Here is a 15,761-nt window from a genome sequence, read left to right as displayed (position 1 = left end):
GTCTTGAATGTATCATTTGCCTTTGTGCATTACTTATTGTTCTTATTCTTTTATATTTCTTTAACTTACTATTTCACTTTTAATTCTGCTCTATATACTTTTGTAACAATGACTCAGATTGTGTTGGATCCGTTTGCAGTATTGTTTATTGACTGTGGCACAAATATAAAACAGCAGCAAGTAAAGCACGGCAATCCAGTAGAATATCCACAACAGTATCAGAAAACAGGCGGTTAAAGGGCAGGCAGCAAACATTCATAAACGACAAATGGGGCGGGTAGATCAGGGCAGGCAGCAAACAATCAGAATTAAAGCAAAGATGCACCAGAGTCAAATCACACATGTCTGGGTGTTTAGAAAGGGCAATTAAAGAACATAGAACAAGAAAATCCAGATCCATGTAGACAGGACTATCAGTATTACTGTACTGTAGGTTTTCCTGCTGCTGGGAATGTGTGTGTCTTTGAGATGCATGTTTATCCATATGGCTGGTGCAACATTTCAAATTACATTCACTGAAGAGTCAGTTGTTTGATATGCTGGTGACAATCCCTCTCTCTCTGTTCTCAGATCAGTACAGATGTTTCTCTTAAAATGCCCACTCACTGCTAGCATGGAACATGATAAGAATTTTGCAAGCACCTTGAAAAAATGTGTATGCGTTTAGCTTATAGTCTAACTCATTCTTGTACAATGAGTAAACAATTGAGAAGTGGATAGCAATTCAATTCCCAGAGAGCTTCAAGAGCTATAGTCAGATATGCTTTCAGTTGTTAGCACTGTACTGGTCTCAGGAAATATCACATCGCTGACCGTCTGATGCATATATTAATGATAAGAGATTTAAATGAGAAGCTGAATAAACATTTTGACTTCGGTACAAACATTTGTGGACACTGGTTTAACATTATTATAAAAAAGTGGCCTCACCAATATGTATGATCTAATGCAACAGATTTAAGGAACTGTCAGTTACCAAATACCCAGTAGCCCAGTACTACATTTTCAGTACTGTGTCTTGTGTCTATTTATGTGTATGCCATGCAAACATACACATTTGGTTTTGTGTTTATTTTATTGAACATGGATGTTTGTTGTCTGAAAATTGACATATCTCACCAATGTTTCACCAATATAACATTATGTGTTTGGACATAAATGTGTGTGTGCGTGTGAACACAACCAACCAACAATGAAAAATATCCACCTGCTTCTCCTATTTTTAATCCCCAATTAATTTTTTTGAATCCCCAATTAAATCTGTGCAATTAATCTTTTCTTATTCAAACCATTACAACCAGTTTATCCACCAGTTGGTGAGGAAGGATGGTGTTAAAGGTGGAGCTGTAGGCCACAAAAAGCTCCACAAATAGCTCCCCTCCTGCTCCAAATGGGACAGCACTGTATGTACGGCTCTACCTACGGCACCCTCTGTGGATCTGTTCATCCTGTATGCAAACAGGTATGGGTTAAATGTCGGTGGAAAGAATGAGGTAATGCGACTCTGAACCAGTTTTTCAAAGCACTTTATCACCACTGGGGTGAGTGCAACTGGCCGGACTTCAGGCAGGGTGGTACAGTTGACTGGGACAGTGACTGGTTGAAAATCAGTCCTTAAGCACACGTCCAGCGATACCATCAGGTCCAGCCCCCTTCCTCGGTTTTATGGCTCGCAAAGTATGCCTCACCTCATCCTCCTCCACTGTAAGGGTAAAATTACCAGGGGCCGCAGGCTGATGTATGACTGTGTCTGGTTGCTCCATCTCGAAGCGGGCAAAGTAGAGATTTAGGTCCTCAGCCAGCAAGGCGTTACATTCTGCAAAACTGAGGTTAGTCCTGTAGTTGGTAAGATGCTGGAATCTCTGCCACACCTTTCTGCTATTGTTGCTGTCCAGGTAGTCTTCGATCCTTCTCTTATAATCCAACTTGACCTCTTTAATGCTTCTCCTCAGGTTAGCTCTGGCCACATTATAGCGAATCCTGTCGCCACACCTGAAGGCGATGTTTCTTTCCTTCAGTAGTCTCCGAACTAGGGGTGGCACGGTTCATGAAAAAAATCCAAACCGCTCGGTTCGCTTGTCTCGGTTCGGAGCGTGTGTGCGTCGCACGGTTCAACGGTTCATGGCATGCGCAATGTATGTAGCCTCGTGCCCTGTATGTGACCTCAGATGTCACGCGAAAGAAGAGGTGACTGGTGTGGAGAGTGAGTGCTGCAGGTCATGTTACGTGTAGAAATGGCAAGTGGGAGAGAAAATGAAGTCTGCCCGGAGTTGGAGGATGCGCCAGCGTCATATAAGTTTGGTGTGTGGAAACATTTTTTTTATTCCATGTTACCTATGATGACAGCGGAAATTAAACAATAGATAGAACTGCAGTCTGTGGGTTGAATGTGTTCGAACAGCCACAGGAGACCGCCTTCTCTCCGCCCATTTATCTAATCTGAGGTACTGAACACGGTGTTTCACGTCTTTTCTGACAAACGGTACGGCGCTATTTTTAGCCTTTCATTGATAAAACGAAAGCAGCTGATTTCCACGTAGTTTCATTTTGCTAGCGCGTGAAAGTTGCGCGATCTTATTTCATAAATTATTAGGACAGAAGTGGTCAAAAGTGGACAAAAGAGACGGATTTAAATATTACAGATGTAAACATTATGTTTCTCTCTCATCCACATATACTCTCTGCAGTATTTAAGCAGCCTCTCAGTGATAAATCTTACAGCTACACTGAAGTTGGCATTTTGATAAATGCAAGTTATCTTTGTGTGCTAAAAATGCACATAAGTTCATGTAGATGGAAATACACATTCTCTTTTTTTGCCAAATAAATGTAAAGCATGTTGAAATCATCAATGTCTTCCCTCTTGCTGTATCAAAATCTCACCTGGCTTTCCTCAGAGATGGTCTCACTAATGTGCTTAAAGTCAAATTCAGATTGTGCATGATTACATGATATAACTTTTTTTAATACTGTATCCTAAATTATGGATAATTAATACATTAATAAGATAATACATTTCTGGAGTGTTAAAAAATTTAAAGAAAAAAAATAACAACAAGAACCGTACAGAACCGAGACCATAAAACCGTGATACGAACCGAACCGAGGGTTTTGTGAACCGTGCCACCCCTACTCCGAACATCACAGTTCATCCAGGGCTTCTGATTAGGATAAACCTGGATGCATTTGTCCACATAATGTCCACAATGTTTTTCGGTTCTCAATGTAACAAAGAACGCTGTCCATAAACACCTCCAGGTCTAGATGTTTGAAGATCTCTCAATTAGTCCTATCAAAACAGTCCTTTAGCTGCTGAGAGGCACCCTCAGGCCAAGTTTTTGTGAGTCTTTGTGATGGTTAGAGCTGTTTTCATGGGGGGGGGCATATGCAGGGATAAGAAGCAGAGACGTGTGATCTGACTGGCCTAGGTGTGGTAATTGTCTGGCCCTGTAGCCTAGCTTGATATTTGAGTAGACTTTATCCAATGTATTTGCTCCTCTGGTGGCACACTTTACATGCTGATGAAATCTTGGAAGCAATAACTTTAGATCTGCTTGGTTAAAGTCCCCAGCTAGAATATGCACAGCATCAGGGTACCTGGTCTGCTGGCTGCTTATACAGCCATATAAAAGTCTGATAGCCGAGTTAGCATTTGCAACAGGTGGAATGTAAACAGCAGTTATCATGACCACATTAAAGGCGGAGTCCACAATGTTTGAAAAACGCTTTGGAAAAGGAGACGGGCCAACTACCAAAACACACTTATAGCCAATCAGCAGTAAGGAGCGTGTCTACTAACCGACATCCTTGCCGGGTTGCGGTATGTGTGGGGCGGGTCTATCAACAGAAGGTCCAGATTCTATTGGGGTAGGGGCGTGTTTGTTTAGGCTGTGCTGTGTAGCCTACTAGCTCAATGGCAGAGTCCGGGATGAATGAATGAAGCAATGAAGAATGAATTAATCAAAAGAATGCAGCAATCCTTTATGACATTATTATTTACAACCTGTTGTCTCAGTTTATACATCTTGTTCGCGAGTGATCTGACGTTTGTTAGAAAAAGGCTGGGAAGCGGTGGTCTTTGTGGCTGCCTCCGTAGCCTAGCTAATGTTCTGCCCCTACAGCCTCGTTTCTGCTTCCTCTCCCTGCGCCTTCGCCGTCTCCTCACTCGGATAGTAATCCACGGAGAGCTCCGAGATCTTGTGTGTACGCAGAACCTCTGCTGTAACACTCTGCTCATAACAAACTCCTATGTTAAGAAGATCGTGCCAGGTGTAGGTGTTCTTTGCTTGACAAAAAAAACATGTACAATCGCAAAACAAAGCACTGACTAGAAAAGCACTGGGCCGCTGTAACTGTGTGCGCCGCCATCTTGGATCCTTGTAAGCGTAAAAGCAATATATCATATTGTATAGTGTTTTACACTATACAAAAGCACATAATTTCTTTTATTTGGGCCAAAGCAGTCATGTTTATCTTTTTGTTATTGACAGCAGTTATGTTTGTTTGTTTGTTGTACTTGTCCAGCCACTATTGGTCTTTGGCCTTCCCATGCAATGAACATATAATTCACACACACACATAAAACAACAATACACAAAGTACAATATTCCATTCATAAATAAAAATAAACATTTTTACCCCTTATTCAGAAGACCTATTGCATTTGGTACAAAAGTTTGTTTGTATATTGCTCTAATTGTTTCTGCCGTTCTATAATGACGGTGAGATGGCAGTAATTCAAAGACATGATTTAAAGGATGTGTTATGTCTCTCGTTATAGCTACAACTTTTTTGTATGTAATTGTGTGCATCTCTGTGTGTCTCAGCATGTCTTCGGCTGCTGAAGTGCATCTGATGAGAAGCATGTACTCTATGCTGCATTCTCTAATGAATGCTTCCAACATCCCTCTGTTTGTGTTGACATTGGCATATGTTCCTGTTGTCTGACTAACATCTGTCTAGCAGTCAGTTACGCGAGTTGGTAAACATCAGTTATGCAGAAATATCACAGATAAAACACCCATCTAGAACAATCATTCAAACTAGAGTGCAAAAACAACTTTTAGGAAGCCTTATGCTGCGTTCACACCAGCCGCGGTAGAGGTGTCAAGCGCAAGTGATTTCAATGTTAAGTCAATGTAAAGACGCGTTGACGCACGTCTGGAGGTCACACTGTGCAAATGAGGTGTTTAGCGTGGTGCGGTAGACGTGATTCCGCCTCATTCACGCGTGTAGTTCGCACGAATGGCGCGAATTGAGCGTTGCCGCGGCAAAGGCGTGAGTAAAAATTTGAACTTTGTCGGAAAAACGTGCTACGCTAACCAATCAGGAGCTTGCTTTAGTAGTGACATGATCACAGAAAGCGAGTGGACTTGCAGAAGCCCCTCCCATGACACGAATTTCCACTGCTTTCACAAACGAATTAAGCGAGTACACTCAAAATGTTCAAGCATCTAGCTACGCGCGGTAGACGCGAACTTGACGCCTCAAACGCTTCAGGTGTGAACCCACAGTTATAGTTGTGACATCATGTAGAGTCATCCAGAATTGAACTAAGAATATCTTGTCAATTTTGAATAAGTTTTTGAATAAACCTACCCATATTTGAGAGGTGATGAAAAGAGAACAAATGAAGATAAGATGAAACATTTTTTTTTTGTTTGAAAGCAGAGTGGGATGCATTAAACTTTTGTGAAAATCATAAAAATTGCTGCCGCTGGCTGGCAACCTTTTTTTAAGAAACGCTGACAGGAGTTAATTAGTGATCATATCAATGTTTGAAATGTTAAGTTGAGTTACATAGTTTTAATAGGAGAGCATTAGAAAAGGTTATGTGTAATTCGGTAAGAGAACATAGGGACCATCAATGCTCACTGGTTTTTGCATTGCATTGTGGGAATTTTTAGTGAACGAACGTTCCAGTGCACTGGAAGGATGTTGTGATTGAGACAGCCCTTAAATGGCCGACTACCTGATCAGTGCCCTGACTACTGAAGAAGGAAGCTGATTGAGACACAGCTATGGTTATTGTATACTTCCATATACTATAGGTGAAAAGCAGTAGGCGAGGCGAGTAGTATGTTCGAATTCGTAGTATTCCAAAAACAGTATGCGAAAAGTACCTGGATGACCTACTACTTCCTGCAAGATCCCAAAGTGTTCATTCAATGGACACTTTGCTATCCCGTGAGGGAGAGAATGTATGTCATGTTGTGATGTATTAACATGGCAGATAAAGTACGTCCAAATTCATTCATAATATCCATATTCATACTATATTCATATGAACATACTGTTTTAACAGTCAATGATTAGGTACTTCATCTAATTCAGTACCTATTGTCACAGTATGCGATTTCGGACGCAGCTGTAGTCTTCATGGTAACCGTCCTAATTGTGTCCAGGTGTGTCTTGTTACCCTTGATTAGCTATGTACCACAGTGTTTTCCATTGTCCCTTGACGGTTATTGTACAGTACTGTAGGTGTTACGTGGGGTTTCTTCATGGTTCTTGTTTTGGATTTTTGCTTATGTTTGACTTTTATCTGCAGATAGATCCTGCCTTGCTTCATGTTTTGGACAATACATTACACACCTATATAAATGTATATTTAAATTCATATAGATTGCTTTATGTTTGTGTGTGTAGTAATAAATGGGTCTCATTACACATGACATCCTCTGCAGCAGCTGGTATTTATGCTTGGAGTCTGTTGCTAGGAGACACACTTGCAAGGAGACAGGACAGCTGGATGCTTTTCAAAGCTCTTAATGTGCCACACAAGGCCACACAGCTTATCGTGGAAACCCTTGAGAAAAATAGACCCAACACAAACACAGAGCATATGGTTAGTGTAGTGGTGTTGAAGTAACTGACACTGATATTTAATAAACAGAAGATATTTATGCTAAGTGTCTGAGTTATGATGTAAAAATCTTATCATGCTTAGAAGGAATAAGTCTTATCATTGAAGCCTATTTTAGTGGTTTAATTTAGTTGTCTTATTAACACTACAACAGACTGACCCTAAGCATATTGTACAGCATGAAGATGTAGTAAAGGTGTACTTAGTCATTTTCCTTTGTTAATACATTCCATAAATGAATAGTTACATTTTGGATTCATTTTATCAACTACCAATAACTTTTCTGAGAAATTCCTAATAAAAATCATGTTGGATAGTTGAAAAAAGGCAGAAAATTTAAAAGGGACATAAAGGTTTTCAGATTATAAATACTGCAAAGAAAACAAGTTCACATTAATTTTTAAACAACACAATACTCATTTTTATCTCACTCCTGAGGTTTGCATTTGTTGGAATTCAAAAGACACTGGACTGAAATGGACTCAATACTAGGGCTGTGCAATTCATCGTTCAATTTCAATTTTTAATTTAAACAATTAAGTTAAACAATCATTGTGCGATTAAAAATATGAATCGCATGCCACTGGACCGATGTATTTGTAATGCACTTCTGAAGTCACCACTACTTTGACGTGTAACCTATTGCAACACTTACTTTATATAAAATGTTAAATAAATGCATGATTCCAAGTCACTGAGTAATCGTGTTAAATACTCGTGATTTTTTTTTCACCAAAATAACCGTGTTTATGATTTTGCCCATAATCGAACAGCCCTAATTAATAAATGTAGAAATGATGATTATAGGCAAAACTGGTGGTTTTCAAAACCTTTTCATGGCTTTATATTTATACACTTTATTAGGTTTATAAAACATGTTTTATGGGCTGACTGCAATTTTGAGTCAGAAACTGAGATGGCAGGCCAGAGCTAAACATTTTTGTGATGAAATATGCAATTTCTGAATGCAGAACTTTTCAGTCATACTTGTAAACACCTGCAAGGCCTGAAAGAGATCAAGCTTTAGCCAAGAAAAAGTAACGCAAAAGTAACTAAAAGTAACGTAAGCATTACTTTCCATGAAAAGTAACTAAGTAATGCAATTAGTTACTTTTTTTGGGAGTAACTTAATATTGTAATGCATTACTTTTAAAAGTAACTTTCCCCAACACTGTATATGACTAACAATTTCGTTTTGAACATTACATGAAATCTTACATAAAGGAATAAAACTTGATTATTTTATCTCATCCGTTAACATGATTTCTCGTTCCCGTATGACTGAGATGGCCATCAGTGGTTGAGTTAAAGCAAAAACAAATCCCATCATTCCATGCTGCTTCAGAGCGTCATTAATCTACGTCATTGTTATTGTTTTGATAGTGCCAGTGTCGTGCGCCCTCTAACAGTGGATTCTAGAAATTGTATCTTTAAATATGTTTTCATTAAACATTATCATTTCATTAAACATTACGGTAAATGGTTAATTCTTGTTTCAAACTTTCAAAACTTTACTATACAAGTGTCACGAAGTGCCTATGCATTGTTTTGCATGGATTGATCAGAGAGATATGCATAGATGTGCCTGCTCGGCCAGACACAACTTTAGGCCAGGCATTCTTGGGATGAAGAGCCGCATGCAAAGTTTTAAAAAAATGCTGTGCACACTGGACAGGGGGTCTTGTGTTCTCAACGAAAACAACCACCCACGCCGTTTTTGCTGCGCGCACCAACGTGCTCAAGAGGTCGAATCAAGTCACTTGGATAAAAGCATCTGCAAAATACGTAAATGTAATATAAATGTAACGTAAATGGATTATGTTATGTTCAGCAGTTTGCCTCATGGGGACCTTGTTGACCAGCCTGCTGACTGGGAATAGTGTATTTTAATAATGACATATTGTGAGTATAAAAATTGTGAGGGTCCCTTGAGATAGCATTCTGCCCCCCCATCTTCCACAATCCAGACCAGCCCGTTCCATGTGAAAGAGGTTCTGTCAAACCTTTACCAGCCTCTGCCTCACCACAAAGTGCTCACTCTCCCTGGATCACATGTACACAAATTTAGACTCATTAATCACACATATAAGCGCAGTTGCTGTGTCTCAAGATGCTCCTTCATGTTCCCCTTTACTATTCCCTATATAGAGAGTGCCGTTTCAGCCCATTGTATGGGTAATAATTGAACTAGAATGAGTGAGCAATTTTGGACATTGATGTAAATACCATGTCAGGGAATACTGTTGTGGACACACTTTGCTCATGCTCATGTTTTTTTGACTATTTTTATTTGCTTCTTTTCTCAAGTATACACAACTTCTTTGGTCCAATCTTTAAGGTGCATGGCTTTATTGCTGCGCATATGATAAACAGCTTCACGTATCTTTTCAGCGTGATGACCCCACCATCTCTGCCTGTATCTCTGCTTGCCTTTTAGACATCTCTTCCTGGATGAAGGAACATCACCCTTAGCTCACCCTTGCCACGAGTGGGCTCCTGGTAATTGTTGCCACTCCTTCAGTGGAATACCACTTCGCCATTCACCTTGGTTCCTCAACTGTAACATTTAATTGGTATCAGAGGAACCTGGGAGTGGTGTTGATGTCCAGTTGGAACTTACTATCTACATCATAACAAGCTCGAGGTCACACAGGAATTTGCAGTAGACCATCAGGAGATTGTTCCTGTCTGAGCATGATACTCAGCTCCTAGTCCATCAATACTGGACAATTGCAATGCTCTACTGGCTTGCCTGCCAGTTAGTGTGACCAGACCACTGCAAATGATTCAGAACGCAGCAGCACATCTGGTCTTCAATCAAACAAAATGAGCTCATGTCACACCTTTTCTGATCTCACTCCATCGGTTGCCTGTGGCATCCCTCAAATTTAACTTGCTGACACAAGCCTTCCGGACAGTTAAAATATGCCACCTTCTTATCTCAGCTTACTCCCACAGGTATAGTTCCCTAGCATCAGTAAATGAGTGATGTCTGGTTGTTCCATTACAGCGATGCCTCAACTTACTTTTAAAAGTTTGTATCTGTTCTGTTCCTCTCTTGTTGAATTAGCTTCCAACCTCCACCCATGCTGCAGAATCCACTACATCCTTGAGAAACAACTGAAAACACATCTGTTCCGGATTCACTTAACTAACCCCCAAGTGTCAGCTTCCTACCATTTAACTTTGTATATTCAATACATTCTAAAAAAAACACCAATCTTGGTTATTTAAGCCCAATGGCTGGGTAAATTTCTGGGAAAGAATACATGCTGGGCTAAACTTACCCATCATGGGGTTGTTGTTTTTTCAACCCAAAGGATGGTTTAAATTTTCATAAAATTATGGGTCAATTTAACTTTTTTTAATTAAAAACATTTGTCAGTACTTGTGCTATAACTGTATCAGTCCACATAGATTTCTCTCGCCCTCTCCAGAAAGCTTGCACTTGCAGCTTTTTATTATGTCACTTCACGCCAATAACTGACGAGAAACAGATCTCATGCTGCACCTGAAGCTTGGTCACTGCTCGTCTCCCGGCTCGCTGTCACCCGTTGCTGACTCCGTTGAGCCACCCTTACCACACCATGATTTTTAGTCAGAAAGATTACATTTTTATAACTACTATTTTAGTAGTTACAGTGGTAACACATGGCCTTTTGTTGGGGTTGTGTGTTTCCGTGTCTGGTCTCCTGACCCCGCCCCCTCATCTCCTCATTAGTTATCCTATAATTTTTTATTTTTGTCACCTGTTGCCCTCATCAGCTCTCCACTATTTAATGCCATTGTGTTTGCTGTCTTGTGCTGATCGTTTTGTTCTTACCTTATGCCAAGTTTAGACTGCATGATTTTCAAAGTAGTCACTGATAATTTCACGCTGCTTGACTATCTGGGGTAGCATTCAGTCGCTGCTGTTTTCAGACCGCATGACGGGTTTTACCATGACTTTACTATAGGAAGAATGTCCCGATCTGCAAACTATGTCCTCACAACCAAATGCACAAGAGAAATTACAAGGAAACAACGGAAGGTCACGCATGAGACTGGGATTATTATAGGGATAGTTCAGCCAAAATTGATATTAAATCCATGATTTACTCACCCCGAAGCCATCTGAGATGCATATGTCCATCATTTTCAGACGATGACATTTTCAGTTATTTTAGAAAATGTTTTAGATCTTTCAGTTAATCAAATGTGAAGTTATGAGGTCCACGACCTTCAAGTCCAAAAAGCGTGCATCCATCCTTCACAAAATAAATCCAAACGGCTCCACGATGATAAACAAAGTCCTTCTGAGGATAATCCGCGCGGTTTCGTTGTAGAGATATCCACACTTAGAACTTAATAAACCAGAATGGCTCGCATCCCGTAATGCCGCCACCTTAGTCACGTCCGCTTTCAAGATCAGAGCTTTATGCAGCGTACGGAGGTTACTCTGCTGCTGCTCTGTGCCCCCGCCCTCCAAATTTATCATACGTCACTAAGAAAAGTGCATACACTACGCTAATACTCTTTCTTGAATACAGAGGAGTCTAAGATGGCAGCTGACAGGTTAAGAAATCTAGTATGCCAGATATCTCATGGGTGTCCAAGGATTTTCTCTCAGATCGCGTCATTGATAATTCCCACTGTGTGATTGTCACTCGCGTGCACAAGCATCAGCTTGCATGTGATTTCTGGCATTTGCCGGCGATTTCTCAAAATCTGTCGGCGAGTCAAAATCAGGGCTAAAAAAATGCAGTCTGAACTCATTATTATCTTGTCATCTAGTCTAGTCAAGTGAGTTGTCAAGTTAAGTCATATTGTATTTATGTCAGTTCCTGTTTAATTTATTGTTCCAGATTATCTGTATGTTGTTTTGCCCCTTCATGAGTTTTTGATTTCTGTTTTGTTAATAAATCTACTTCGTGTTCATCAAAGTCTGCATCTGGATTCGTTCCTGAAAAATCATGACTATCAGAGGAAAAATATCTTGGTATAATTCTAGATTCTCAATTAAATTTAAAAGCCATGTGAAAAAGCTTTGTTAAACGATAAAGACCAATCTTATCAGCTTTAAATTAGAAATTGTTTAACTTATGATCATGCATTTCTGTTTTTAAATTCTATGATACTATCTCATATGTCATATACAGTCATATTGACAGTTTGGTCTCAGACAAGTCACTTAATAAATAATTGGATCGAACGACTACAATAGAGCCTTGAAAATTATAGAAAGCAATTAAAATACCACCATTGTTAGATTTTAAGCAGATTTGAAAATGTTATTTTTTTCATGATGTACAGTTTAATTTTAAATGTTTTTGCCCCTAAGCCTTTTTGTGCACTGATTGAGAGATTGAAGGGGTGCAGCAGGTCCACTAGAGTGGCTTCTAGTGGAAACTGTAAAATTGCTTTCTGTAAAACATCTGTGTTTGGATGGCTCTCTCAGTGAAATGAGTTAAAGTTTGGAATTCACTACCCGATTGTTTAAAATCTGTGACAACTTTTAATATTTTTAAAAAAGCAACCAGATCATGGCTAATCCAGCAACAATCGTGCAACATGTTTTATTAAACTATTTTTCTTTTTTTCCCTTTGTAATTACTCTTAATTGCAGACAGTATCATTATTATTAGGGGAAGATAATTTCTCAGTTATACTGCCTCTAGATTTTTTTTAGTGCCAGCAATTAATGAACCAAAATTTAAGAACAATATGTCATTTGTTAACTATAGTTTTAAAAGCCCTTTTAGGGACTAGTGTTGCAAATTAGCTCAAGCTACAAGCACTATGATCCATGCATTGGATGACTGTCTTTTCAGTGTGTCTTTGTTTATGATAAACTTAAATAAATAAATGACCATAGTCAATAAGTCTAATATTTAAGATTGCAGCAATTAGCAACACGACCCAACTTCAAACGATCCAATCAGATCTCATTGGACAAATTCAAATCCAGCCCTGCCTTATTTAATCTTAAAAGCCGTTTCATTCGGATATACGTCACCACGGGGAAAATAACTTCCGTTTCATGGCGACTTTAAGTTCTTCTCTTTCTTCAGTTAAGTAGTTCATTCTGTTCCACCTGTGTTCTATTATCTCATTCGTTTTGTTGTCCTCAGTCTTCCCTTAGTTTTGGTCGGTTCTCATCTGTGTGAACGCATGGTTGACCCCTACACAGTGTATTTGATCTTGAAGTCTATTCTTGAGTACTTCCCATGAATCTTCCTGCTGTCCAACTTCTCCTCTCAGAGTCAGGAGACCGTCTGCTGGAGGACTACACCTGGGACTTTCTACATCCGGCATGCTTTAATAGCTTTCCTGATTGCCCGCTCTGTGTTTTCTACCATGCTGTCCTGAGCAAGACGTTCCCATGATTACTTCGCCATCAGCCCCACAACATCAACCGGGATGTTGCATGTAAACTAGCACACCAGAAAAAATCTTTTACTTCTGGCCTTAAGCATTTTTGTGTCCACGAAAGAAAGTGATTTTTTTCAAGAGAGACATGCTCTGTTTTTAAAAGATTGGATGTCTGTCTCATCATCTGAACTTAAGACCTCTCTGAAGTTTCTCTTGTTTTTTTTTGTTTTTTTTTGTGGTCAGACAGCATAATCTCATAATTTCTCCCACTGTGGTACTGTTCACTATCTTTTGCTTTGGCTATCTCTGCTGATGGATCTGTGAATGATCTGTCACATAGGGCACTTGATTTGGTCGATTTGATCAGAAGTGGACGATGCAAAATACTGGTGTAAATGGGGGGGCATTTTGAACTCATCCACTTTGAACCATATTCATAGGTAGTCTAAAATGCATTCTACCTGATTGCTTTTGTGGTGTAGACGCTCATGTGGTTAAAAGTGTTGAAAAACGGCCTACCTACCTAATGTGTAATGTGTCAAGTGCAATGTTTTTCCATCTGTCCTGACTTTCTGGACAAACTGCTAAAAACAGTTGTGCAGATGACACGCTTTTTCAGATGTTAATGACATCGTGCAGTAGTGCAGTAATCTATCTGTTAGTGACCCTGCTGAAGAGATGTTTTATTATATCTGTATCAGTGTGATGTCTTTGACAATTTATATAACGCTGTGATCTTTTTCTGATCAAGTCAGTGCTCTTTGGTTATGGAGAACCAAAAATACCCCCAAAAATACTTGTATACATTAGTCCAACATACACTCAAGGTTTCTCTGGAAGTTTCAAAATTTGCGAACGATGTGTAATTTGCATTTATTTTTTTATCAAATATGATACTGGTACTATCTGACATATCTGTAACATTCAAAACACCCATTTGAAACTGAAAACAATATTATCTTTATGATTATGACTCACAACCATCGGCTCAGTAACATAAGACTGGCCATGCTTACACGCAACAGATTCTCAGCAACCTCACATGCATTTCACATGCACAGAAGATATATACCAGAGGTCTTTTATTTATAGAAGTTGCATATAGATGTTGTATAAAGGTAAAAGTGCAAAAACAGACTGTTTTATTGTAAGGGAAATTTAAGTGAAATGTTGTTTATGACTTAAATACTGCAACGGTGTAGAATATGGCCCATGCAATATAGTTGGTTTAGAGATTTTTCGGTATTAACAGCCACTAATCTTTGCAGGTTTTGTTGGTGGAGGAGTCTGTCAGCAGCAGTAAGGAGGTAAAAATCAGACCACTAGCGGTAACTGCAGGAGATCCATCAGAAAAAGACCACCCGGCATCATCTGAACCCAAACTGACCTCTTCCCCCTCGTCCCCTTGCAGCCTGAAATTGGAAAAAGGAGAAAGGTCAATGTCAAGTGAGTATCCATGAGTTCAGACTCTTTTAAGCTTTTCTGTTTTTTAAATGTGGACTTTGGAAAAAAACTTGTAATGATTAATCCTCTCAATTATTACTTTCGATCCACTTGAAGTGTAGTGGTGTTTGTGTCCTCTGCCTGTATTTTCATTTTTATTGTTTTGGTTTGCTGAACTTCTTCGGTTAAATGAATGAATATTTTGGTTGTTTGGTCATATGATGCTGTGTATATACATTCCACTAATGATCTAATCAAGAACTTAAATGTACACTTTTCCGCTCTGTTGAAGGGAGGTTGGATTTTTTTATATTTGAACAACTTTTAAAGTGGATTTGTTTGATTCTAATGAAATTTTGTCTACATTACATTTTTGTTGTTGTTGTGAATAGTTTTTTAATATATTGAACTGTGTTGCCATGCTGTGGTAATATATTTCCAAGATAAAGAAAACATGAGAATGAATTGGGTGAAGTACAGTGTAGGATTTAGAGCTGTATGTTTTGTCACAGGGTCAGATGGATGTGGTTGTTGTTGGAAGCAATCATTATTCCCCCATTATTATTAACCTTTCTAGTCCACTGGTAGTTACCCAAATCATTAAAGGGGTCATTAAATTCCTTTTCTGTTATTTTGTATGGCCCTCTTTGGTCCATTAATAGAGTCTGAAAAGTTTTACCTAAAAATATCATATAGCTTATTTTCTACCTTGATTTTGAAAGATGTCATTTTGTGGGTGTGCCACATGAAGGAATTAAAAGTAACTGCCCAATGCTATTATTGGGTAACAGTGGACATGTTTACCTGGACAACCATTTGATATTAATTAGATTAAGACAATACTCTGCAAATGCATATTGTGACAGGACACATATGCTCACAGCAGTGGTCAACCACTTGACAGCAAACAAAAGAGCCAAGCCAAAGCCACTTCAAGGCAAGCCTGCAAGGTTAACATAAAAAACACAAAACGCTGCAGTACTACGCAGGGAAGGAGACCAGAGGCCGTTTTCTTTGAATAGAAGTCAATGGAGGAGAAGCATCAGTAAGCTAAATGAACCGCTTTTTTCAGGAATTGACATATTATATATATTAAATCAAC

General features: G+C 39.1%; 2 protein-coding genes across 2 annotated transcripts in view; one reads left to right on the top strand and one right to left on the bottom strand.

The window, feature by feature from the left end:
• The window catches only part of dusp22a (dual specificity phosphatase 22a), a 390,938-nt gene that overhangs the window by 115,546 nt on the left and 259,631 nt on the right, over positions 1–15,761 (bottom strand). The gene's annotated exons all lie outside the window — the stretch shown is intronic.
• The window catches only part of gse1b (Gse1 coiled-coil protein b), a 202,940-nt gene that overhangs the window by 56,470 nt on the left and 130,709 nt on the right, over positions 1–15,761 (top strand). The window contains exon 2 of the mRNA XM_055173416.2: positions 14,485–14,662. Coding sequence (XP_055029391.2) covers positions 14,485–14,662 — 178 coding nt within the window. The remainder of the gene's footprint in view (positions 1–14,484; positions 14,663–15,761) is intronic.

The sequence above is a fragment of the Misgurnus anguillicaudatus genome, chromosome 15, assembly GCF_027580225.2.
Source record: "Misgurnus anguillicaudatus chromosome 15, ASM2758022v2, whole genome shotgun sequence".
Lineage (NCBI taxonomy): Eukaryota > Metazoa > Chordata > Actinopteri > Cypriniformes > Cobitidae > Misgurnus > Misgurnus anguillicaudatus.
Note: the sequence above shows the minus strand (reverse complement) of the source record. Positions and strands in the feature narration are given on the sequence as shown.